Source organism: Callithrix jacchus, chromosome 16 (assembly GCF_049354715.1).
Source record: "Callithrix jacchus isolate 240 chromosome 16, calJac240_pri, whole genome shotgun sequence".
In the NCBI taxonomy this organism is placed as follows: Eukaryota; Metazoa; Chordata; class Mammalia; order Primates; family Cebidae; genus Callithrix; species Callithrix jacchus.
The window spans coordinates 76,660,430-76,687,956 of record NC_133517.1 but is presented as its reverse complement, the minus strand read 5'-3'; the positions used below and the strand labels follow the sequence as shown (position 1 = coordinate 76,687,956).

The 27,527-nt window shown below is 40.0% G+C and overlaps 1 protein-coding gene, 1 long non-coding RNA gene and 1 pseudogene across 2 annotated transcripts in view; 1 reads left to right on the top strand and 2 right to left on the bottom strand.

Moving 5' to 3' along the window:
• Window positions 1-15,276, bottom strand: part of LOC144579820 (condensin complex subunit 3 pseudogene) — a 49,671-nt pseudogene extending 34,395 nt beyond the window's left edge.
• The window catches only part of SNTB1 (syntrophin beta 1), a 282,625-nt gene that overhangs the window by 144,008 nt on the left and 111,090 nt on the right, over window positions 1-27,527 (bottom strand). The window contains exon 2 of the mRNA XM_035276820.3: window positions 15,771-15,987. Within this exon, the coding sequence (XP_035132711.3) occupies window positions 15,771-15,987 (217 nt within the window). The remainder of the gene's footprint in view (window positions 1-15,770; window positions 15,988-27,527) is intronic.
• The window catches only part of LOC118148431 (uncharacterized), a 101,854-nt gene that overhangs the window by 62,332 nt on the left and 11,995 nt on the right, over window positions 1-27,527 (top strand). The gene's annotated exons all lie outside the window — the stretch shown is intronic.

Genomic DNA, 27,527 nt, shown 5'->3' with positions numbered 1-27,527 from the left:
CACTTGCTAAATCTTGTTATACACATAAGTTCTTTTAACAACTTTCTGAGAACTCTTGATTGTTGAAATAAGCGAGCTTGTGACTATGGGTTGTCTTCAGTTTGACCTTAAATAACTACAAGCATAAATTTGTTTGAAGTCTCATGTTGTACTTTGAAAATTTATGAAAATGAACTCTATGATGAACTCTATCTTTCCAAAATTCAGAGTAAAATTCATGTTCCTAGAAGGTGTGCTTTTCATTCAGTGGCTTTATATATTCCCTGGTAAAGTTCATCTTATTCAAGAAGTTATGCATCTTGAGAGGCATGTAAACTCTGTGGCAATTCTAAAAGGTATTTTATTATGCCCATTTTATATATGAGTTATACATAATAAACATATTATTGTACCCATTTTATATATGGATTGACCGGGGCATAGAGAGGTAAAGTATTTGAGATCACAAAGAGGTCAGATTCAAACCTAGGTCCTTCTGATTACATAGTCACATGCTCTTTCCACTACAGCTTGCAGACTGCTAGGAGAGCAGGAATTCATTAGTTCTCAGCTGCTATGAGCATTGGTTTTTAATGAAGTTTTCATTAGTTCATTTAGCTTAATGCTGGTATACAGCAGTTAGTTTTCTCTTCCCCAACTAAAAAAAAAGCTATAAGCATCTGACCCAAAATGGTGTACTTCTCACCCCATGAAGGATTCCAAAAGAAAAGGTGGACAGAGCACAATATAAATATCTGCAGAACTAGGAAAAATAGCCAAGATACATGTTTCTAAATTGCTGGTTGCACAATTAAAACTATATAAACACCTAGGTGTGGTGGCTCACACCTGTAATATCAGCACTTTGGGAAGCTGAGGCAGGAGGACTGCTTGAGGCCAGGAGTTCAAGAGAAGCCTGGGCAACATAGTGAGACCCTGTCTCTACTACAGATAATTTCAAAACCTATCTGAGCATGGTGGGTTTTGTGCACCTGCAGTCCCAGCTACTCAGGAGGTTGAAGTGGGAGGAGAATTGCTGGAGCCCAGGAGGTCAAAGTTGCAGTGAGCTGTGATCATGCCACTGCACTCCAGTCTGGGTGACAGAGTGAGACCCTATCTCAAACAAAACAAAAACAAAAACAAAACCCAACTTTATACACAGAGACAATGAGAACAGATTTGTAAAACCAGGAAAGCCAATGCGCGTGGAAGTCAGCAGAACCCTGGGATTGCTCTGGTGTCCACGGAAATATTTTGTTCCAAATTTCCACCCTGGCTCATGTAAACCCTGTTTTACTTGTCACTCTCCTTTCCTACATATCTGACAGTAGGCCAGAGAACTGTGCCATAAAAATTTATTGGAGTATTTCTATAAAGCCATATATGGCCTTGGAAGGCTTCTACACCTTCTTAGTGATTCAAGGCCTGTCTCCGTGTTTTCTGGATAAATTAATCTAAAGATGCTATTTGCAAAATGACCCAGTTCTTCAAACTCTCAGCTGCTACATATGCAGGCTTAGAAAGAAATATATAAAATCATGATGTGGTTTTCATTTACCCAAATGACTGTTTTATACTTTTCAACTGAATATGCCCAGGACTTTCCTAGGACTTAATAAATCCATCTAAAAATTCTTAACACATCTTCATGATACTGAAAGAATCCTTTGATAATCTTAGTAGGGCTGAATTTTTTTAAGTGGGAAATTGGAGGATATTACATTTGCTGAGTGTCTAGTGTGTCCCAGGCATTAGGCAGATGTTAAATTATTTAATTCTAAAAATAATATATACATAGAGATGCTATCATCCTCATTTCATATATTCAAAAAAAAATTCAAAGAAGTTAAGTAAATTGCCAAAAGTCACCCAGATAATAAGTGGAAAAGATGGTAATGAAATCCAGGTTGGCCTGGCCTGAAAGTCAATTAGCTTTTCAAGACTGTGCAACAGATTTGGTAAAAAAAATATTGATGGAGTGCTTGAGAAAATAGCTCCAAGAATCCTAACTTCTGGATCTAGGGTTTGGTTTCCAGGTAACATGAGGAAACATTTGTCTGAATGTTTAATAATACAGGCAATGAAAACAAATTGCACTTCTTGGCCTTTATTGTGCGTTTTATAACAGAGATCCTGGAGAGAGTTTTATTCTAGGGTGAAAAAAAAACACCACATTATAAGTGAAAGTGTGCACATAAAGGGTAAATGATTTGGCATTTTAAATGAAAGCAAATTAATGTTAAAAAACATTTTTTGCAGCCTAGAGTTTTGATTTCCACTGAGAATGGTTACCGCTCAAATGTGCCCTCTTCCTCTCCTTATATACCGCGTGTCTCTCTGCTGCCTTTTTATGGATATGTCACTATCAAAACCAGCCTGGCATTGTGACACTGTTCTTCCTGGTGCCTTCTCTGGTCTTCAGTTTTGTCATAATGAAAGAACATGGTCTCTGTAGACCTTGGCCACTTTCTGAGAAGAATAAAACAACTATGTCCAAGCCCATTTCAGAGCTAAGCTGCCCTATTCCCTCCCTGTAACATGGCCCTTCTGCAGCTTCCAGCTTGACCAAAACAAACTGTGTCTTCCTCTGAGCTTCTGCATTGTCACTTCTCTATCCAGCTTATATCACAGTGGCTAAAAGAAACTTTTGTAAAACTCTAGGTGAGTATAGCAACTTTTACTAAACAGGAAGCTATAAATATTGATTTGGGGCTCCCCAAGACATTCTTATCCAACAGGGCTAGGAAATGAAGTATATGGATTAACATTTTCTTATAACAAGTTAGCACTTGTATTATACATATCAGAACTATTTTTGAAGAGGCAGAATGTAAATATAATTTTGTGGCTTCTTTTTCTTTTTGCCTCCAAATTCATTCTTTGTCACTCTTTGCCTTGCTCTGTGCTCCAAGAGGTCAACCTCCATGGGCTAAATGGCATCGCTCAGGCTCCTCCCTCACCTCTGGTTTCCAATTATGCATGGCCAACCAGAAACCCTGACAGAGATTCTATGGTGGAAGAGAAAGGTTAGGGTATTGACCTACCTCTAACCCCAGTTGGGCCCCAGTTCCTCTGCCAGGGCTACAGTCCTCTCCAGGTTGTAATAACTTGCTGTTTTTGCTCCTCAGACCCAAGGGTGGTAAGAGCTTCCCACTGGGTGCTAAGCCCTGTGTGCTTCCCTATCCCTTGTTGGTTCCCAAGACAGACCCTTCCTCTGTCTATAGTCTCTGCATTATGCTCTTTTTTTTTTTTTTTTTTTTTTTTTTTGAGACAGAGTTTCGCTCTTGTTACCCAGGCTGGAGTGCAATGGCGCGATCCCCGCTCACCTCAACCTCCGCCTCCTGGGTTCAGGCAATTCTCCTGCCTCAGCCTCCTGAGTAGCTGGGATTACAGGCACGCGCCACCATGCCCAGCTAATTTTTTGTACTTTTTAGTAGAGATGGGGTTTCACCATGTTGACCAAGATAGTCTTAATCTCTTGACTTCATGATCCACCCGCCTCGGCCTCCCAAAGTGCTGGGATTACAGGCGTGAGCCACCGCGCCCGGCCGCATTATGCTCTTTAGCTGACATTTCACCTGTGTCCTGACACCTGTGTCCTGACTGATATCACTGCATTTATCCTTTTGTATTTAGCGAGTGATTTCTTTTTTTTTCTTTTTTATTGCATTTTAGTTTTGGGGGTACATGTGCAGAACGTGCGAAATAGTTGCATAGGTACACACATGGCAGTGTGTTTTGCTGCCTTCCTGCCCTTCACCCACATTTGGCATTTCTCCCCAGGCTATCCCTCCCCAGCTCCCCGCCCCGCTGTCCCTCCCCATTCCCCGCAATGACCCTGATGTGTAGTACTCCCTTCCCTGTGTCCATGTGTTCTCATTTTTCCTCACCTTAGCGAGTGATTTCTAGGTGCTGTTCTAAAAACTGGCAAATACAAAAGAAAAACCATAGATGCTGCTGTCCTTAACAAGCTTGGAAATCCAGTAAGGAACACAAAACTCTCAAAAATGCAGTCATGCACTAAGTCTCAATTCAAGCAATACCTCTGAACGTCTAAAACTTTCCTTTGCTTCCACCTATTCCTGTCCTCAGTCAGGACATACCTGATCTCAGTCTCACTGATTCAGTACCAGTGTAATAAGCTAGGTAACAGTGGCCAGGTGTGTGGTTGACTATAGCTCTGAGCAAAATTAATTCCGGAATACTTCTTTTTCCTCATCCCTCCAAGCCCATTTTATCACCGACTTTGAATTTTAAGAAAAGGAGCAATATCTCAATCAGGTTCAACATACGAGCAATGTCACAATTCCTCTTACAGTATTGTTTAGGATCAAAGGGACAGTCAGCCAATAGATACACACTTTATATGTCCACACAGGTCTTGCTTTAAATGTATCTTCAGTGCTGTGTCCTAAACTCATTCTCCACTAAGGATATCCAAATTTCACATGTGTCAAAAGAAGAAAGAGCAGGGGTCTCTTTGTGATGCCCTGCTTTACACTATAGAATATCTAGGCTAGGTGATGTCTGCTTGAATAGAGGATGTCTACATGACAGCACGAGTTATTTTCAGAGGCATCATTACCTCTGCTTGAAAATCCTTGGGCAGCTTTTCACAAATGAAATAGAGTTCAATTAATGTATCAAGAGCAAAGGATCAAGACCTATATATTGAGTCAACATTAGCAAAAATCCTTCAGCATCCAAATGGTCAAGTTTAGCCTCTCAAGTTTCCCCTCTAATTTCTCAACTTAGAGGGGAAATTAAAATTTTCCTGGAATGGCGCTGATAAGTACAGAAATGGGCAAATTAACTCATAAGGAGCTGTGTATTGATGAAATCATGGAACCATGCTTGGTGAGCCCTCTCCTCAACTCTTTCTCAAGGTAAACCAGAGGTACTTAAATTTCTTTTTTAACTAGCTTACCATTGTCAGTGAAACCTCATTAATTCATATACACTGATTAAAAATGTATGATAATTAGAATGAATGCCAAAGTTTATCTATGAAGAAAACACATTTTCTTAAAAACAACAAGGCTATAAAAATATTTTTAAGCTCATTAAATGCATCTGTTGTGTATTCTGCTGTACACAAAGATGCAAATTATACAAGGATTCTCATTGGGAAAAACAGTGGTTTGGCCATTCATGTTGATTTCCTGCCTTTTATAAGATCCAGTAAAAACACAGTAAAATAGGTCCAAACTCACAAGAGAATAAGACAAGCATGATGTGTTTGGAGGACAGAGATAATGGAGCCGAGTTACTGACTCTGCAGAGTGGAGGAAGCATATAAAATGCTATAATCTAAAGGGCCACAGAGAGAGAATTCCAGCCAGATGTGAGTCCCTTGGCTCTGCACGACCTGCACAGGTTCAGAACCTGCAGAGACAGGGCGAGGGAGACATGGCCCTGAAGAGAGAGCCCTAAATGAAGTCTGTATGCTGAGTGTTGGGACTCGCGGAACACTGGAAGGTGGGTATTCTCCCACTCTCCACCCACAATGTGTACTCAAAAAGACAGAATGGTTCTCCCATGAGTAACTAAACCGACTTGGGTAAAACTTCTAAATACTGATATTTGCAGAATTGGGAGGGATCTCTTGGTAAGGCTTGGTTCACCAAGCAGTTAATTCTCTGTGAATTCTCACCAGTTGACATCCCTCTCCCCACTCCCCACATAGGTTCCAACAAGTTTTTTGCAGTGTAAAATACGAACAGATAGCAATGGCTCACCAGATATTTGAGTAAACCTTCAGCAAAGAAGATGAAGATACAAACAAACAAACAAAAAAGATAGCTAAGGTATTGAGAATCCATGAGTTGGGAAAATGGAACTGAGGTCCCTACAAAGAGCCAGAAATCTCAAAAGGCTTAAAAATGTCTGTGAAAGAATGTCTTACAAAATAATCTCTGCTTGACAGCTTAGAAATATGGCCTGGAAGGTCTCTCTCCTGGGCTCTGAGTGCAGAGGAAAAAAACTCCCCTTTTCTTGCACCCAGCAAAGAGGATATTTTGACTGAAAGCTACATTTCCACCATAGTTATCCCGCCAGGAATTAGAGGATGCCAATATTAAGTCATCTAATCATAACAATCATACATGATCCTATTATTAGCCATATTTTATATATAATGTCTTAGTTTGTTAGGTAATGTCTTAGTCTGCTATAACAAAAAATTTCTGACTGAGAAATTTACAAACAACATAAATTTATTGATCACAGTTCTGGGGGCTGGGAAGTCCAAGATCAAGGCACAAGCAGATTTGGTGTCTGGTTAGAGCCCATTCCTCACAGATGATGTCTATTATGTGTCATCATGTAGCAGGAGGGGAAAATAGGCACCCTTGGGCCTCTTTTATAAAGGCACTACTGCTGTTCATGAGAGTGAAGCCCTTATGACCTAATCACCTTCTAAAGGCTCCATCTCTTAATACTATTACATTGAAGATGAGTTGTCAACATATGAATTTTAGAGAGACAGAAGCACTCAGACCATAGCATTCTGACAGCACACCCAAATTCATGTCTTCTCACATGCAAAATATATTCATTCCATCTCAATAGCCCCCAAAATTCTTAACTCATTCCAGCATCAACTCAAAAGTCTAAAATCCAAAGTCTCTCTAAATGCTATCTAAATCACATATAAGTGAGACTCAAAGATGTGCTTCATCTTGAAGGAAATTTCCCTCCAGTTGTAGGCCTGTGAAATCATACAAGTTATGTATTCTAAGATGCAATGGTGGGACAGGCATAGGATAGAAGAGAAAGGGAGAAATAGAAAGAAAGAAAGGAATACCAAGTCTTCACTAAATTTATACCCAACAGGGCAAAAACTGAATTTTTTTTCCCTTTTTTTTTTTGAGATAGAGTCTTGCTCTGTCACCCAGGCTGGAGTGCAATGGCACAATCTTGGCTCACTGCACCCTCCGCCTCCTGGGTTCAAGAGATTCTCCCGCTTCAGCCTCCCAAGTGACTGAGATTACAGGTGTCCGCCACCATGCCTGGCTAATTTTTTGTATTTTAGCAGAGATGGAGTTTCACCGTGAGGCCAGACTACTCTTGAACTCCTGATCTCAGATAATTCACCCGCCTAGGCCTCCCAAAGTGCTGGGATTACAGGCATGAGCCACCGCGCCTGGAAAAAATTGAGTCTACGTCTCCAGAGTAATTTTCTTTGACTCAAAGTCCCACCTTCCAGACACACTAGGATGGGGGTTGGGCCCCCCAGGCTCCAGGTAGCTCTCCTCTTCGTGGCTTTGCCGGGCACAGGATATGTGGCAGTTTTCATGGGGTAACGTTACATGCCTGAAACTCTCCCAGGCAGGAGTTGCACACTGATGGTGCTAGTGGTGGGAGGTCTGGTCCCTGAGGTGGCTCTGCTGGACACTGCTTTAGTGGGGGCTCTTTGTGATGACATTGGCCTCACAGCTCTGGTGCATATTGCCCTAGTGGGGGTTCTCTTTGGTGGTCCCACCTCTGTTCTCTTTCTGGACCCCAAGGCTCCACAGGGCATCCTTTGAAATCTAGGTAAAGACAGCCATGCCCTCACTGCTTGTACACCCTGTGTACTGGTATATTGGTGCCTTGCAGACACTGCCAAGGTTTACTACCCGTGCCTTCCAGAGGGCAGCCTAAGCCATGCCTGGGCCCACTTGAGCTACAACTGGGGCAGCCAAGGAGCAATGCAACACAAGGCATAGAGCAGAGCCATTAAATCATTCTGTTCCCAAGGCCCTGGCAGCCTTAAATCTCCAAATGCCTTCAGGGTCATTCTTCCATTGTCTTGATAAATAAATAATATCTGGATTCCACCTACTCATCCTAATCTCCTTGTCAAAGCTACACTCTCTGTGTTCTCTCCAGAACACATTTTTTCATTATTTACAACAGGGTCAGGCTGGGAATTTTCCAGATCTTTAAGTGCTGCATCGCTTTTGATTATAAATTCCATTTTTATCATTTCTTTCTTCTTGCCTTTTACTATAAGCAGTCAAGAGAAGCCCTTACCACTTTGCTTAGATATTTCTTCCATCAAATATTCTGTTTTATTGCTCATAAGTTCCTCCCTCCACAAAACTCTAGGACATGAACACAATTCAGCATAGTTCTTTGCCACTTTATAATGAGGATGGTCTTTCCCTCCATTGTCCAATACCCTGTTCCTCATTTTCATCTGAGACCTAATCAGAACTGCCTTCACCGCCATATTTATACCAATATTCTGACCATAGCCACTTAGATAATTTTGAAGAAGACTGAGGCTTTCTCTACAGGTCTCCTCTTCTGAGCACTCACCAGAATTGCCCTTAAGTCTCCTTTCACAGCATTGTACCTCAGAATTCTTCCAGCCTATATCAATTACCCAGTTCCAAAGCCACTTCTGCATTTTTAGGTATTTGCTATAGCAACATCCCAATTTTATACTAATTTCTTTGTCTATTCAGGCTGCTATTAGAAAATCTTAGACTGGGTAATTTACAAACAACAGAAATTTTTGTTCTGACCATTCTGGGAACTGGACAGTCCAAGATTAAGGTACCAGCAGATCGGATGTGTGGTGAAGGTGTGTTCCTCATAGCTGGTCCCTATTATACATCCTTGCATGGTCTAAAAGGAAAACAGGTTCCCTTTAACCTCTTTTATAAAAGGGCACTAATCCCACTCAAGTACTAACCTCACAACCCAATTGCTTCCCAATGATCTTACCTCTTAATATTATTACATTAAAGATTAGATTTCAATATATGAATTTATGTGGGGACAAAAACATTAATACTACAGCAAGGAAGGAACCTGAAAATCAGAGATTGGATAATTTACTTAAAGGGAATAAGTAACAGACTTGGGATTTAAACCCAGATTTTCTATAATAACTGCAACTCGAGTTTTACCACTGATACAAACGTGCAGTTAATCTGGACCTCTGTTTTTGCATATGGAAAACATGCCCAGTGATTACAGCACCATATACATATACTTTATATATGTTTTTTTCTGTTTCCACAATGTAATGTTAATCATGAGTCCTGGCAGTAGTTTCCATTACGAAGCCATCAGGATGTGCCTGACAAAGAATGAAGAAGCTACATTCAGAAAATACATATTCTGTGAGCCTCTTAACAAGAGAAGCACTTTTCAGAAACAAAGACTTATAGAAGAGAAAAGACAGGAAAAAGTACTTCATGAATCTTCATTCTCGATGCACTAAAAGAGGAAATGTTTCAATAGTATTCAGAGTTTAATAAATACATTTGAGAGTTCCATGTAAGACATGAGGGGGCAATAATGCGCCCCCAAACACTGGAAAAAAGAGGAGAAAGGCTGAACTGGTCAAATGATTCCTCTCTTGTTGGTAGCCACCAAAGACCATTTGTCTATGAATGTCTAAATTAAGTATTTGGAATCAACTAAAACTCAAAACAGTGCTGGGAGAGCAACTTCAAGGAGCCTGGAATGAAAAGTGATTAAATTTGATAAGCAAAAACCAAATCCACTATTTTGATACTCACAGGAAGAAAGAACCATGTGAAATGAAAGGTATAAATTAGCCACTAAAGGACAGGGGAGGGCCACGCGGGAAACCTCGGGCTATTTATGTACAGCTCAAAGGAGTGGGAGTCTTGGCAAAGCAGACATTTACATAAGGGTCACCTTGGCAAGGCTCTCCCATCCTGGAAGGGAGAGTTTTCAGCTTACTTGTCTAAAACACACTTCTTAGGATCTAGTAGCATACCTTATATTGATTCCACTCTCACCAAATCACTTTCATTACAATTTAATTTCTTGTGTAGCTTATCTACTCAGAATGAGTGCATTGCTCTGCTTTGAAAGTCCACATTGTTTGAGTTATTAATACTTAGCATTCTGGCATTCTGCTTATATTCCCATTTGTCTTCCAATATAGTCTGCTCACAATGAGAGGGCATATAAATCCTCCCATGTGGGCATTTCCATCTATTTGACAACCATCATGCTTATCACAAGCAAATTTTGCCTATTTGGTTGATGTGTGTCAACCCCTTAAAAACGGATCTGCAAACACTATGCCCACTAAATCAAGTTTCTGATCTTCTGTGGCTGAAACTCAAGTACTGGATTGTGGTGACATCACTGAGGGCACCTTGTAGCAACGTATCCAGGCATCCTACAGGACTTAACAGATCGCACCTCTCTGAATCACAGTGCAGCCTAGCAGGGGTTTTCCATTTGAAACCAAGACAGCACCGTCTGTGAAAGTTTCATTTGTGCACCATAAATAGAGATGTACACTGTTTTCCAAGAAAGATGATGTAAATCTTTCCATAATTTAACCATGAAAATCTACAGTGGACTCTGTTACATAGCAGTACAAAGAGTCATGACTTAAAGCCTCATAAACGGCCCATGGTACTACAGCTGCTCTCAATCCAGTGACAGGTTTGGTTAATGGATCATCCTGGTTTCTTTAAGTTTTCTATGTCTGTCAGAAGAGAACTATGCTTTTATTTATTACCTTATTCCCAAGAGTATTTAGTGGAAGATTTTTCAAAAGACATTTTTAGAGAAGAATACCAAAAATGAGGAGATAAATATACTACTTACCATTTACGAATAAAAGTATTTTTGAATGCCAAAGTTCTAGATATCTGGGGTAATAAAATGAAAATGTGGAGTGTCTCCGACCTCAAAAAGCTTATGACTTAGAAACTGAGTTGGCATGTAAGAAAAAAATCACAAGTCATTATGAAGTGTACTATAATGAGCAAATTGACACAGTAGGTGTAGCGAGGCATTGATATCCAAGAAGACTGTTTACCCTGAGGTTTAAAGGGCGAGTCGGAAGTATACAAATCATTTAAGGGATGCTGGAACAGAAAGGATGAGGTAAACAGCAGCTGGACGGTTAGGGAAGATCTAAAGCCTAAAGGGGGTTTTATGCAATACTGAGGAGTTTAGATATGAGTGCAGGTGACAGGGAGCCATTTTGACCGAAGGGGTAGATTTCAGGTGTTTCAGATTCCCTTGGCTAGCTAAGTATAGAGTAGTTGGTGGGAAATGGGGAAAGAGTAAACTATCAACAAAACACCCTGTAAAAAACATACTCAAATATTCTCAGGAACTGAGAATGTGGGCCTGGACCAGGGCCGTGGCTGTGAAGGCAAAGAGATGAATAGAAAAAACAAGATATATTTAAGAGGTAAAATAATAAAAATATGTCATAATCACTGAGCCAATAGCAGTGACATGTTCTTGTGGATTCAATGCCTGCTGGGTGACCTTTTTCATAGAAAGAGCAGCAATCCTGCCTGCTGTTCTATGGCTATTTGTATTTGAAAAATTGAACGTTACAGTTTTTAACATAAACTATAGGCACCTGTGTGTCACCAACTGAGGTGATTAGCCCCCACCAAGAGGCTGTGGCATTTGACATCAGTTCTCAGGTTTTAGCTCCCAGGACATCATTAACTCCTGGCCAAGGTGCTTACAGTTCAGGTGAGCTGCTCTGTCAGGTGCTGAAGTTAGAGGCATCATATGTGATGATTCAGAAATTGGGCTTGGGGTCAGCTAGGCCTAGATTTGAATCCAAGATGTACCATTTGCTTCAACTCTCATTTCTCAGCTAAGTGTCATTGTCTATAAAGTAGAAGAGTTCCTGCTACCTAGGATGGTTATTTAAATTACATGAGATTCTTGCTCAAATTCACATATAAGGGGTAGCACTAAGGTTCCACCGTGGGTCTAGCTGACTCTACACACTACACTCTCTCTTTATCCTTCTTTCTCTTAATATGTAATATATGCATTATTTTCATTATTGTTTATTTTTGAAGAAATGCAACAACGTCAGTGTATATTTCTCTTTTGACCCAAGAGTTATTTTACAGAGAGCTTTAAAAAACCCATGAACAAAGGCTTTGTGTGGTTTGGTTTTGTTATCGATTTTCTAGTTTTAGTCCAGTCATCAGAGGCTGTTGTTTGCAATATTTGTACCTAATGGAACTTACTTAACTTTCTTTGTGACCTGATCTGTGGTTCATTTTGTCAGTGTTCTGTGTGAACTTGAAAAGAATGTGTACTCTCTATCATCAGGATAAAAAGTTTACATTGTATTCAGATCTACCTTATTTATTATGTGGTTTGGATCTTCCACATCCTTATAGTAAGTCACCCCTTACTCATGGTCTCAGTTCCCATGGTTTCAGTTACCTGAGGTCAACTGCAGTCCAAAAACAGGTGAGTTCAATAAAACATTTTGATAGAGAGAGAGAGAGAGATACCATATTCACATAACTTTTATTATAGCATATTATTATAATTATTCTATTTCATTAGCATTGTGGTTAATCTCTTACTGTGCCTACTTTATAAATTAAACTTCATCATAGATACGTATGTATAGGAAAAAACACAGTATGTAGAGGAGCCAGTACTGTCCATGGTTTCAGGCATCCACTAGGGGTCCTGTTACATTTCTTCCATGAATAAGGGGGAGTTACTATCTTTATCTGTGTCCTCTACTTGCCCTGACTTGGATGGAAAATGGTATATGTTGAAATATCTAATGTGAATATGTTTCCGTCTGTTTCTTCTTGCATCTTCTGCAGTTTCTGCTATAAAAGTTGCTGTTGTGTTATGTGGTATGTATTCAGAACTACTGAATGTTGCTTGTGAACTCTGGCCTTCGACATCAATTAATCCTTCCTTGTGCTACTTTATGGACATTTAACCTTGGATGTTTTTCAGCCTGAATTCTACCTTGTCTTCTATCAAGATCAAAAATCAACGCTTTCTGTTGTTATTTAATAGTTGGCATTTGCCTGGTAAGCTTTTGCCCATCCTTGTATCTTTCACCTTTTAAAATCACTCCGTTAGGTGTGTCTCTTGCATTCAGCAGAGTTGGGTTTTGCAGATTCCATGTTTCTGACTGGTACACCATACCCTGCTCAGCCTGTAACTGGAGTTTCACAAAATGTTTGTTTCCTGTTTATTTTCTTCTCTTCCTCTACCATGGGCAAGCCTCACATAGGCCCCCAGTCTTCTTGTTAGCAGAAGTTTGGGACCTGTCGGGACCTGGTGTTCCTTGAGAATCATCTGGCTTAGCTGGATTCGTCCTGATGGTTCTCACACCCTGGCAGAACAGGGAAGCCCTGTGTATAATCACCAGTGGTAGACTTGACAAGCACCAATATAAAAGCTTGAAACTTATTCTCCTCTCCTGGCTTGACACACAGACTCAAGTTTCCAATATCTCGATTAAGGTCTGATGTCCCCCAACATATTCCTTAACATATAATTAAATGACCTGGGAGTGCTATTGTAGCATGTAAGTTGATTTCCGAAAGGAACCCAAGAAGTCATCTTCTTAAATTTTCTCCCTAGTATATTAATGGCTCCTACAATGTCCCAGTCAGTTTTTGTCTTCGTTTGCATTTTTTCGGGAAATGATTAACTGACACTGTCACCCATTTTATAGGCATCAGTTTGAAGCCCAGTTAGACTATGTAACAGTTATATAATGTTGAGAACATCTATAAACATATTTAGTCTCAATTTTTTGTCTGTAGAATAGGGACATGATAGAAACTGAGAGAGCTGTTAAGAGGACTAAGCAGGGTTACAAATTCAAAGATTAAGCAGGTGATTAATTGAATTCTCTAAGCATAAGGTCATAGGAGTGGTGAGAAGAGTTCATTCCCTTGTCAATGGAGAAAACTCTACTGAGCTCTGGTATATCACTGCCCTGCCTGCATCGATGTGGGCCCAGTAACATCACCAATTCCTCCAACTTTTCTAGAAAAGCAGAAATCTGGCTTTTTAAATGTGAAATTTCCCAATTATTGAACATGGCAGCTGATTAAAATTTATTTAAACACTAGACAGGCCATTCAAAAAAACATATCTGTAGGCTGCCACTCTGCAATCTCTGGTCTACATTAATTAGCAGAATGTCTAGCACATAATGGGCACTCAATATTACAACATGAATTCATCACAACTGAAAACTTTGACATCAGATCCTTGGGAGATGGGACTTGTTTGACTGGGTGGGCAGAAGGCCAAGGCAAAGGAGACTGAGTACCCACGACATTGACTGCAGGCCCAGACACTCTGAAGAAACAGTAGGGAACAAAACAGAGAACAGAACGAGAGTGGACCAGTGATGAGCTCTGTCTCCTTCCCAGTCTGTCTGCTCTTACCCCTCTTCCCAATGCTTGCTGGCTTTCTCGTACAACTGGCCGATCTCTGTACAGAAATAACTAATACAGGAGTAGGGGGAGAGGGGTAGAAACATCCTGCAGCTGGCCAGAGTCAGAAGGGCCCTGGCAGCATCCTTACAGTGAGCTAACTGAGATGAGAACAAAAAAGACATTCAGCTGGGAGCCAAGGAACTTTCTCCCTACCCCTATTCCTGATGACTTTTCCCCATCAGCAACTCTGAACCTAGCCAAATACTTTCTGTTCGGGTGGGTTGCAGCTGTCCCACACACATTCTAAATAAGGGCCAGTTGAGCAGTTCCTATTTTTAGCACTTTAATGTGGATGCAAAGGTCACCAAGCTTCCCCATTTGCTGGCTCAATTCCTCACTGTCTTTATTTATCTTATTTTCCTCCTAAAATATATGTTTTCTACTGAGCTAAAGTAAGACTTCTGGGGGATGAGGGACCCCAAATTTTACTTGCTCTTGGCTGCATTCCTTATAGTTGCCATGGGTTGGGTGATATATCTAGCCTGTGGCATGCAAAGTCATGTTCCGACTCTGGGAAACAGCATTCCAGACTTGGACCAAAGCCACTCCTTTTGCTCTCATGAGCATAAAGAGATGCTTAGAGTAGAAAATAGCTTTAAAGCGTTTCTCAGCTAACCCTCCAAGTATACAGTTGACAGCACCGGGGCCCAGAAAGGTGAATTTGCTTATTACTGTCTAACATAAATAAGAAACATTACTAGAGCTTATATTCATGGAAGATTTTCCTGTGCTGAGTACTTTACGTGGTGTATTAATCCATTTTGTGTTGCTCTAAATGAATACCTGTAGCTGGGTGATTTACAAGATAAGAGGTTTATTTGGCTCATGTTTCTACAGGCTGTACCAGGAAGCATGGCTGTGGCATCTGCTTCTGATGAGGGCTTCAGGGAGCTTCCACTCATGGTGGAAGGGGCAGGGAAGCCAATAAGTCATGTGGCAAGAAAGAGAGGGGAGGTATGCCATGCTTTTTAAAATAACCAGCTCTCACTTGAACTAACAGAGCAAAAACTCACTCACCACCTCTGGCAGGCACCAAGCCATCAGAGGGATCCTCCCCCATGACCCAAACACCTCTCACTGGACCCCATCTCCAACCTTGGGGATCACATTTAAACATGAGATTTGGAGGGGACAAACATGCAGACGACACCACATGGATTTCCTCATTTAATTCTCACAACCCAACAAGGCATCTATTTCAATTATTCCCATCTTAGAGACGACAAAACTGAGGGTAAGTGGTTTAGGAAACTTGCCCTAAGTCACATGCACTGGTAATGATAATATGCTGAAGACATTTAGGATGCTGATTCCAGTTTTTCAGCTCTTTCCAGAACCAGGGCTCAGTGTATAGATTCATTTTCTCTCTCTCTCTCTCTCACTCTCTCTCTCACAGACACATACACACACACACACACACACACGCCCTTTCATGTTTTTCTTTGGAGGCTACAATGTGTTTTCAGAACATGAGTGCAACCTGGTGAAAGCTCCCACTTAGCCTAAGAGGCCAAGTAGCTGCTAGATACGGAGGAGAGTTTTGACTCTGTTTACCTGCTCTCAGGGTCGGCCAAGGCCATACTCCGAGTGACGTAACACATTTTGAGAGGGATGCTTTTCCGGTCTCTGTGGAAGGAGAAGGACTGCGATGACGGAGGGTCTGAGGTGCTGCCCCCTAACCGAGGGGATTCAGGTGGAGGCGTTTCCCACCCAATCTCAGATACTGGGGATCCTTTCTTCACATAGGGCGTGGCTTCTCGCATGTACTTCACTGCAATCAAAAAGACAGGAAGTGCTTTTAAGTACACCAAAACTGAGTTTCTGGGAAGTCTGATTGTATTTCTGAAAATTATATAGCTCTGTGGATCTTAGAACTTGCTGTTATAATGTCCTACAGTTGAGAATTGTGTCTAGTTTTTTTCAACTGTGACAATTTTTACATTTTCTGATTATAAGTCTTGCATTCTGGGAAAAAGGCTGAAAACAAGGATAATTTAGGCTAAAAGATACATTATTCAATACAGATGTAAGGAATAGGGTAGCTACATTCACTACTCATGATGCCATTTTTCTGTTGAGAAACAATGATAGGGCTTTCAATTTAATAGTGTTAAGGAAACACATACAAAGAAATAAAAAATGTGTAATAGCAAAAAAATTATTTGTAAGAGCTGATAGCCAGAAACAATGTAAATATCCATTAAAAAGGAACAGATTAATTAAATTGTAAGACATCTATATCATCATTTAAAAAGTGTGTGTGTGTGTGTGTGTGTGTGTGTGTGTGTGGATGTGTTGATGTGGAAAGACCTGTAAGATCTATTATTAGTAGGGAAAAAAGGAGAAAGAAATACATATACTGTAATATCTTTGTATATAAATTCATAAATATGTGCTTATATGCCTACAATTATTTTTTGGTAGAAATATAAGAAATTGCTAAGACAAGTTAGCTCTGGGAATTGGAAATAAAAGCCACAATGATTAAGAAATAGGCTTTTACTATTTATTTATTACTCTTTTATATCATTTTCGTGTTTAACCGTATGTGTGTATTACTTTCATAATGCTTAAGAAAACAAAACTAGCTTAAGAGCCAAGTGGAGCAGACTGAAGTTCTGCTCCTTGATGTGTTTTGCCGTGGTATTAAGAAGGATTTTTGCCTATTCTGAATTTGAGCATTTGGTCCTTAGACAGCTTTTGAGTTGACAGGGCAATGAGATTCTTGGAACATGCAATACACAACTGCATGTTCTCTCTCTATCACCCACATACTCTGGTTCTGTGCTGCCTGGGGAGACTTGGTTAAGTCCCTCACAGGTATTTGTTATTACAAATGGCAGTGGATTGGAATAAAAGCAAACCAGGGGGCATTTCCTCCAGATCTTTGACAAATCAGTTCCACCAACTAGTGCCTTCTCTATGCAAGACATGGACAGGAGTATGGAGACCACAGAGATGAACAGTACCCTCTATACCCAGTGTTACAAAATCATGGGTGACTACAGTGGATGCTGTTGGTGTCCCATCTAGAATCCTTTTCCTATATCCTAGCTGCTGTGTGGTGAGTGAGAACAACTCATAGCTGCCCCCTGCTCTTGGCCCGACAAAAGCTTCTAAGCTTGGGAGGCTGCAAAGTCACTTCCTCCAGACAGATGCTGTGCTTTTCAGAAACCCACCTAAGAGAGGACATAAGACAAAGTACACAAACCATGGCTCAAAGTAGAATGAGCTGTTTTATAACAGGAATAAAATGCCTTCAAATAACCCATTAACTAAAGGATCTAGGAGCATGAGAGACAGTTCAGGTTCACAAAATTTAATCAGCAGTTCAAATATACCCATATGCATGTAATATGGTCCTTTATTGAGGGACTCAATTATATATATATCAAAAATAGCCATGTTAATACAAGACAGAGGAGCAGTCATTTAACACCAACACATATTTTCAAGAAAGATTTCAGGGTTTTAATTGAATATAAGTGCAGTCAGAAGAAAAGAGCTCCATGGTTGCTCCAAACCTGTTGGCACAGGTTGCAGTTACAGAAGGAGAAATATTCATGGACTGCATATTTTAAGAAATATTATTTATTTCTGGGTAAAGTTTTCAAAGAGGAACACAGGCAAATGCAGAAAATTTAGGGGGACATATTTAAGCTGTCCGAGGCCGGAATAAATATACTTCTTTAGAAGATTCTGAACTTTTTCATCTGTGAAAGCTTTTTAGTAGAAGCTAGAACACTGCTTAGCTTTGTATATTATAGAATTATACTTATGGAAATATAGAAAATTCAAGTATCAGCTGAGATGGATTGAAGATTCGCCTTTGATTGCATTATTATCCTTCTGAGTAGAGTAAATGTTGCAGGAGTGAGAATCCCGGGATGTTTCATAGATAAGGTGACATTTGAGCTTGGCCTTAAAAAGTAGCTGGAACTTTAAAGAGTAGAGAAAAGAATAACAATCCTTCCTTTATGTAACATGCTGTGCTTAATAACTTTTTTTGCGATTCCTTAGAAAAGGTAAGTCAGATCTCAATTTAGAAGGATAGAGACAGAATATACTTAATGATGTGCCAAGTATTGAATCAAGTGCTTTATATATCTTTGCACATAAAGTTTCAAATGACCATTTAAGATCTCTTCTTTTTTATTTATTTTATTGCATTTTATGTTTTGGGGTACATGTGAAGAACATGCAAGATAGTTGCATAGGTACACACGTGGCAGTGTAATTTGCTGCCTTCCTCCCCCTTCACCTATATCTGGCATTTCTCCCCATGTTATCTCTCCCCAACTCCCACCCCCCACTGTCCCTCCCCTATTTCCCCCAACAGACCCCAGTGTTGGGGGGAAGAGTAGTGCTCCCCTCCCTGTGTCCATGTGTTCTCATTGTTCAACACCCATCTATGAGTGAGAACATGCAGTATTTCATTTTCTGTTCTTGTGTCAGTTTGCTGAGAATGATGGTCTCCAGGTTCATCCTTGTCCCTACAAAGGACACTAACTCATTTTATATACAAGGAAACTAAGGTCTAGAGAAGATATGGATAAGGCATCTTTTATTTACCGAGCATCCATGTGTCCAAGAGTTATATAAGAAAAATATTGCTATCTCTTTCAGACCTGCTAGAAAGAAATGCCTTGTAGGGCTCTTCTAATTCAGGTGAACACAAACAGCTTGACATAGATGATCCCTTGTAGGTTAGTATTATTGTAAAAATTAGCACACTGATGCTCAGAAGTTTAGCTTATGTAAAGTCACATGGCAAGTAAGTGGTGTAGCTAGAATTTGATTTCTCAGAGATGATATTTTCTCATGAGATCTGGCTATACCACTTGGCTGAAGGATGCTAACAGGTTTGAACTTTATTCTACAGGCAGTAGTGATAGATGTGGTGGTCTGTGGGTAAGAGAGTGGCAGAATCAAAGGTTAACTTTAGAGAGAACTCCTGGAAGGTGAGATTGGGTGTACTTAAGAGAAAAGATATTAGTAGTAGATCCACCATTTCTAGGGCCATAGGGGTTAATGTCAGAGATAACCCAAGCAACACTCTAAATCTCCATATAAGACAAGAGGAATTCCAGAAATGTGTGGTTTTATCCATTCCTGGGAAGAAGCATGGAGAGAATAGCAAGTCTTAGCCTGGAAGCAAATATTTACCAAGTAACCATTTCCTATGTGACACAGCACTAGGGGAATTTCCAAAGGAGAAAATACATGGCACTGCCTTGAAGGAGGGATATCCCATTGGGAATAATATTCTGCATATATTTAGCTGACCAATTGAAAATAAAAAATAAGGTAAGTGTGATAATTTAAAAATTTCGCTCATTCAGTCCAAACTTATCAGTCAATTTTCATGTGCTAAGAACTGTGCACATGAGGTATAACAAGAAATAGTCCATGATTAAAAGTTTATGTCTATAAAAGGGAGAAAGGGAAGTAAGTAGATGATATGGGTGCTTATGTTAAATCTTAAAACCGGTTTAAGGAGATCTCAAGCTTGACAAATCTCAAGGCCTTGAAGAATCAAATGCAAGTCCTTTCTGGAGGAAGGCAACTTCATCTTAGGTTTCAAAGAATCCCTATGAATCATTTTAAACGGCAATGGGCAGGCATAAAAATCAAAGAAAATGTTGCACACAAGGGAACAACACACCATGAGCAAGAACCAGCACTGACGGCAGTAAGTCTCACACATACTACAAAGCCATAGTATGTTTCCAGAAACAAATGAAAGCTCAAGAGAATCTTCCAGAAATTCTTTAAAAGTGATTTAACATAGCAATAAAAAGAGCCAAACATTGTTTAGTAATATTACCAGAATTTAAAATTCCGTAAATAGACATGTCAGAAGAAGGAATTAGGGAACTGTAGATAGGAAATTTTACAGAGTATAGCACAAACATACAAAAAGATGGAAAATATGGGATAGAGATGAACAGATATGAAGGATAAAGTAAGAAAATCTAAATATGTTTAACTGAACCCTCGGAAGGGTAGGGTATAGCAAATATGGCACAGCCAAAGAATTTTTCTGAGGCAAAGACATCAGCCCATAAGTTCAAGAAACCTAACTTGGCTTTGCTGAACAATGCCTATGAACTTCATCATCAAGAAAAATAGAAATAAGGTATCATTATTCTTTATATTTTGGATGGGGTAATGGCTTAGGTTTTTCTATGTTTCTTCTGAGAAATTTTGGGAGGAAATCTTAGTAAAATCCCTAAATGACTCTTGAGATCTCCAGCATCACCAGAAAACAAATGGTCAATTTCAAGAAATTAAACAAGGCTAAAAGATTATCATCACTGTTGCTATGGAAGACATGCTGAAGTCCTGGTAGTTTCTTCTGTATCTATGCTGAAAGAGAGTAAGTAACATCCACACATCCTTTCTTAAAATCCCTTTGTCCAAGAGTCCTGATTCTTTTTGATATGTATAGAAAATGGGGACATTTGTTATTGTGTATAACAAAAAAAGCAAAAGAAGATTGCCACTGGATTTCTCCAAGAACCCATAATTTCTGGTACAGAAGGAGTAATAACATGGTCAAGATGACCCTTCTTGCTAGAAGAGACTCCAAGTTATTTTTACAAGGCTTGGCTGTCAACTGCGGACATAATTCAACTGCCAAGCACTCCTGTCCCCAGTCACCGATTGAGGTCTGAAACTAAGCAGCCCTAGACAGGGAATGAAAACAGGGCAGCCATGCTGGGGTGTGGCAAAGCAGTGGCTCTGACTGGAAACAGAGTGTGTGAAAACTTCATGGTTCTTTGTGCCTTAGTGTCCTGAAATTTCTATACCTGGCAATCAGAATATTGTGGATATCATCTAAGTCAGGGAAGGGAAAGTGTTGCCTAGGAATAGATTTGTCTACAATAGGCAGCCAGCATGAGTGTATTAAGTAATACAGGAGTTTGTTATTCATTTGTCAAAAGAAAAGGGCTGCTAGGGCAGCTCTGCTCCCTAAAGTTGTCAGGGACTCAGGCTTCTGCTTCCTCACTGCTCTGTATCCCTGGTGTGCTGTCTAATGATCCACTGTAGCTGCTGAGTTCTAGGCATCACAACCAAATTCCCATTAGTAGGAAACACAAAGAAGTGAAAAACATACCATCCTTCTTGCTTTAAGGCCACTTTTCAGATATTGACACACTGTTTTTCTACTTACAACCTGATATAGTTTGAATATTTAGCCCCTCCAAATCTCACATTGAAATGTAATCTCCAATGTTAGAGGTGGGCCTAGTGGGAGGTACTGGATCATGCGGATAGATCCCTCATGAAATGGCTTAGCACCATCCCCTTTGTAATGAGTGAGTTCTCACCCGGTTGGTTCCCTTGAGATCTGGTTGTTTAAAAGAGTCTGGGACCTCACCCTGCTCTCTCTCTCTCTCTCTCTCTCTCTCTCTCTCTCTTCATCCCATTCTTGCCATATGATGTGCTGCTCTCCCTTTGCTTTCCACCATGGATAAAAGCTCCCTGGGGCATCACCAGAAGCCAAGCAGATGGTGGCTCCGTGCTTCCTGGTCCAGTCTGCAGAACCATGAGCCAAAACCTCTTTTCTTTATAAATTACCCAGATTCAGGTATTCTTTTATAGTGATGCAAAATGGATTAACAGACAACCCACTGGCCAGAACTTACTCACAGGGCCACTTCTAGGTGGAAAATAAATTTATTCTTTATTCTTGACAGCTCTATGCCCTCCCAGCTAAAAAAAAAAAATGGTATGGAGAGGTGGCTATTACTGTGGAAAATGAAGAGAATAAATATTAGGAGACAACTCAGCTTTTTCCAGAGGAAGACATTCCTAATTCTCTTAGGACTTAGCATAAATAGATTTTATAACACATAAATACAAATAAATGTGTTAGAACAATCAATTAAAAAACATCATGACTATGTTCCATATACTTTGCTAAGTGTTTTTTCTGTACTATCTCATTTGAACCTCACAACAATATAGGCATTATAATCATCCCCCTTTTACCAAAGACACTACAATAGAGAAGGGGTAGGTCATTTGGCCAAAGTCATAGTGCTGGAAAATGGCAGAAGCATGAGGCGAATCCAGGTAGACTGGCCCCAGAGTCCTTAGGTTTAACCAGGAAGCAATACTGATTCTCACTCTTAAAAAAAAATTGTGTGTGTGTGTGTGTGTGTGTATTTAAGTCAATATTTTTATGTGCTGGGAAAAAACATCCAATTAAGAGGCTGTTGCCTGTAACATAAGAGAGTTTGATTTTGTAAGCCTGAACTATTAAACTATGACATTTCAATAAATGCCTTTTAAGACACTATAATATGTATTCATAATAGAGGGTTTAACCTGCAGAACTGAACACTAGTGTCTGCATAATTATATTTCCATGTGCTTACAGACAGTAATTTCATGCAAAGAGCTATTGAAACTGATTATAAGCAGCCAGGCCCATGTTCAGGGTGCCTAGTAATCAGAACTAATTAATAAACCATGCCATTTTTGGGCATCATGATTTAAAAGCTGTGGTTTAGCAATTAAAATTCCAATCTTCAGTTGTAAGAAAAGGGGTGGAGAGACGTAAGAAGTGGTCTTCAAACCAATAATCCACCAAGCCACTTTCAATATGTTTGTGTTTTTCATTTGAAGGACAGGTAGTTGTCCTTCAAGATTTCAAAAGGGCATTCAGTAAAGCCCAAGTTTGCTAAGGCTCCAAGTTGCCACAATTAAATCTTTGTCGGGTTGGCCAGATGACATTTGAAAGGAAAAGCAGCACACAGGCTACTAATGAGGAAATGCTTTAGGCAAATCCAATCAACTCTCCTACCAGACTGGTTTCTAAGGAGCCAGAAAGTCCGTCTGATATGTTCAAGTTTTTTTAAAAATAACAACAAACACAACAAAAAAAGAATTTCCAGATTACAGGAAGGAAATATTTATTGCTTTAGAGGATGTGAACACAGATGTGCATTTTTAAAAATGTGATTAAGGAGAAAGAAGATTAGCTGGAGGCAAGAAACCTGGATATTCAGACTTTTGGTGAGGGGTACAGGTTGGTGACAGTGGGATTTGCTAACAAAATGCAATATAAGATTTACCCTTAATGGCATTTCCCAGGTCATCTTAGAGAGGAAAGATCCAGAGAGAGATCATCAATATTTCCAAAAAGACCAAGAAATGATGAAAGAGGTAATATGTTTCTTAGAAGCTATAACTAATGTCTCGAGAGGCTGAATGATGCAGAGAAAAGGGAATTGGCTGTGGGAGTCCGGGACCTGGATTACAGTTCCAGCTCTGCCACTAACTAGCTCTCCAGCCCTGGGCAAGTCACTTCCCTTGCCTGGATCTCATTTCTTCACCTGTCAAAGGAGAGAAATAAGGTCCCTACCCTTCAAACATTCTATGATTCTTTGGGAAGTTGCCTTTTCTGACATTACAAAAGAAAAAAAAAAAAGAATGTGTCTTACCTCATCTTGCTATTTGTGTCATCACCAATAAATAGTCCTGTTCAAATGTGTGCCAAATTCTAGGCAGAGGCCTTAAGCAGATGTGTCTTCTGACTTTTTAACCAAACCCTACAGGTATCTGACAAATATGAATATAAGCCCACATTGAGATTATTGCTCAAGTTACTTTTTCTTAGGTTTGGCAGCCTTATCTAGAAGAATCATTATTTTCATTCAGTTACCGATATTTATTTTACTGCCATTCTGCCAGCTGAATCCTGGCATAAATACATCTTGAAGGCAAGAAGTATTTGAAGGATGGCCAAAATGTTCTGAAGAAGTCATAAGGACATTCTTGGAGAGGGGACTGAGTTTTAAAATGTGGAGTCAAGAGTAAAATAAACTAGATATGAATTTGTTGAGTAATCTTTGGCCTCCGAAGAAAAGATTATTTCAGAATTATCTTATTTTAGCTAATCCACTCATTCAATGTGACCTATCTTGATTCTTCAACAAAGCAAGATAATGGATGGCAAAGCAAGGCAATGGACCCACAGAAAGTATCCCCTCTCATGAGCAGTCCTACAGCCATCCAGAGCACGCTGATTGGTTTAGTTATTAATTAATCCAAGAAATGTTTAATGAGCACTTGCTGTAGGGAGGGCCCCAAGTGTTAGAATGGTCACAGTGAATAAGAACCTACTGGCTCCCTACACTTCAGGTGCTTGCACTCCAGTACACATGTGCCTGTTGCGGGATAAGGTGCAGACATTAAACAAATAGACGATATAGGGCATGGCTTAGAAAGTGACATGCACTAGAGGACAGGGGCCTGTCTCCATTCACACAGAGCTATTCACTATCGGGCAGCTGCCTACTTCCTGACCTAATCTTAGGTGACTTGTTCTCTCGCAAGCCACAGACAAGTACTATTTAATTCTCTTAACATACCACGTTCTCTCCTGCCTCTGTTCTTTGCACATGTGGTATCCTTCATGTGGAAACCTTTCTGGAAAACTCCCTACATCCTTTAAGCTTCATGCTGGGTAAGACCTCCTTTTCAAAGTGTTCCTGACACTTCCAAGCATGCCTTCCTTAAACACCAACTGCGCTTTGTAGTAACTTCCACGGATATCAACAGCATCAGGACCATAAACATCACGATGATGGCTTATTCCACACCAGGCACTGCACTGATCAGCTTACACATATCACAAAAAACTTATATTTATATGCAATTGTTTGCATAATATGTCTCTCTAGTAAAACCATAAAGTCTTCAAAGTTGAGTGCCTATTTTACGAACTCTAGACTCTGGAGCCAGACTACACAGTTCACATCCCAGCTCTGCCACCTGCCAAGTATGAAAACTTGGGAAAATCTCCTTACCCTTTTGATACCTTCACCTTTCCATGTGTGAAATGATGATACATAGCCCTTCTTACCTTAGATAATTGCTATGAGTGATGAGGATTAAATGAGTTAACACACAAACGGCTTGGAACTGCGTTTAGCACACATACAGTACTCATTAGTGTTAGGAAAAATAAAAACGCAGGGATGTGCAATTAGCACTAATATCTTGCTACAAAACATGTAATTGGTGAGCAAATGAACAGCAGATAGAATCTCCATAACATATTTTTTTCAGATTTCTTTCTTTTTTCTTTTCCTTTTTTTGTTTTTTTTTTTGGAGACAGAGTCTGGATCTGTTACCCAGGCTGAAGTGCAGTGGCGCAATCTCAGCTCACTGAAACCTCCACCTCCTGGGTTCAAGCAATTCTCCTGCCTCAGCCTCCTGAGTAGCTGGGATTATAGGCATGCACCACCATGCCTGGCTTATTTTTGTATTTTTTGTAGAGACGAGGTTCCACCATGTTGGCCAGGCTGATCTTGAACTCCTGACCTCAAGTGATCCACCCAGCTTGGCCTCCCAAAGTGCTGGGATTGTAGGCATGAGCCACCGTGCCCAGACAATTTCTCAGATTTGTTCTCTAGGAGCAGTCTCATAACTGATCTTTATTACAGATCAAGAAGCAGAGGACAGAGCGTATCAGTCACTCTCCTAAGGTTCTAAGACCAAGGTGTCACAGATGAGGTTCAGGAACCCTGAACTCTCTCCTGTAAAATGGAAGTTAGCAATATTTTTCTGTAAAAAGCCAGAGAGAAAATGCTGAGGGCTTTGTGGACCTTAGTCTCTGTCATAACTTCATTTTGTCATTGTTGCGCAAAGAGGTCACAGACTACATAAATACATCAGTGTGGCAGCATTCCAACAACACTTCATTCACAAAAACAGGCAGAAGGCCAGGTTGGACCCACGGGCTGTAATTTGCCAACTTTAGCTTTAGAACAATAACAACTAGCAATTATTGATTACTTACCCTGTGTTGGACCCGGCTCTAAATGTGTAAAGTATGCTGATTAGGGAGCAATTCTATGAAGTAGGCATGCTATAACGCCTACCTTACAAGAAAGAAAAATGTGGCATGGAGAACTGAAGTGAGTTACCCACAGTCACATGGTAGCAACTGGCAGTGCTGAGATTTGAACCGAGGGTGTCTAGCTCAACTTCCAGTCACTTTACCATGCTTTTTTTTTTGCATCCTGAATTCTGCCTCTACACATGTACAAATGTTCATGCTCAAAACCTGTTTATATGACCACAAAAATTTTTGAAGTCATGTTTTCAAAAATATCTTTTAGCTGGGCATGGGGGCTCACACCTGTAATTCCTGCACTTAGGGAGGATGAGGTGAGGTGATTACCTGAAGCCGGGAGTTCAAGACTAGCCTGAGCAAAACAGTGTGACCTCATTTCTACAAAAATAAAAATTAAAAAACTATCCGGGCATGGTGTGCACACCTGTAGCCCTACCTACTCAGGAGGCTGAAGCAAGAGGATTGCTTGAGCTCAGTAAGTTGAGGCTACAGTGAGGTATGATCGTGCCACTGCACCAGCCCAGGTAGAAAGAACGAGACTTTGTGTCAAAAAAAAAAAAAAAAAAAAACATAAAAAAGTTTTAATCTGCAGTATTTTCTTTTCATCATCTTATAAACTTATAAAATATCAATGTTTGTGTTTTCATAAAGAAAAAAGATAAGCCAGGATAAAAAGAGGCTGGAACTACCGGGACCTTGCTCATTTGACATCCAGATATTATAAAGCAGCCGGCCCAAACTCCCTCAAAGTCAGAAGGTGGCAATGAATGAATCTAGCAGATGAGGTGCATTATAGGTGTTGCTTTTATTTTTTCAAGTTACTAGATAGCTTCAGGGAGAGACACCTAATGCTTACAATGACAAAATTGAGATTTTAAGAGTTTCACACGGGCACTAAATGAAAAGATGAACTATAATAGGGATAAGATAGAAAGTTCTGTCATTGCATATTCAAAACAAAAATCTCTGTGACATGTAGGACAGGGAGAACTGTGTTATATGCTGATGATAAGAATAAAGATTCTAGGGATTTTCATGAATATGACTCCCATAATAAAGTAATAGGATATTAGGCTCCACTGATAGTGATATGGCATTCAGAAAAGGAGAGCGCAGTCCTTCTCTTTGCTTTCTTGATCAGCCTATACCTGAAGCTCTAAAGGTTAGAGATGTTTAAATGAGGGTAAAGCAGATGGTTAGGTTGCTGGAAGGCTCAGGAAATAATTAAACCATGCTTTAAATGAAAGACAGCACCAAAGAGTGAAGTGCATAAACTTTGGAGCCTGACCCTGGGGTCCAATTCTGAGCTCTTCTGTTGCCCAGCCCTGTGGTCCTGAGCAAATTACTTGGTTTCCCCCCATGTTAGTTCTTGCACTCACTCATAGAATTATGAGGATTAAATGAGTCAATACAAGTGAAAATCTATAAGACACTTG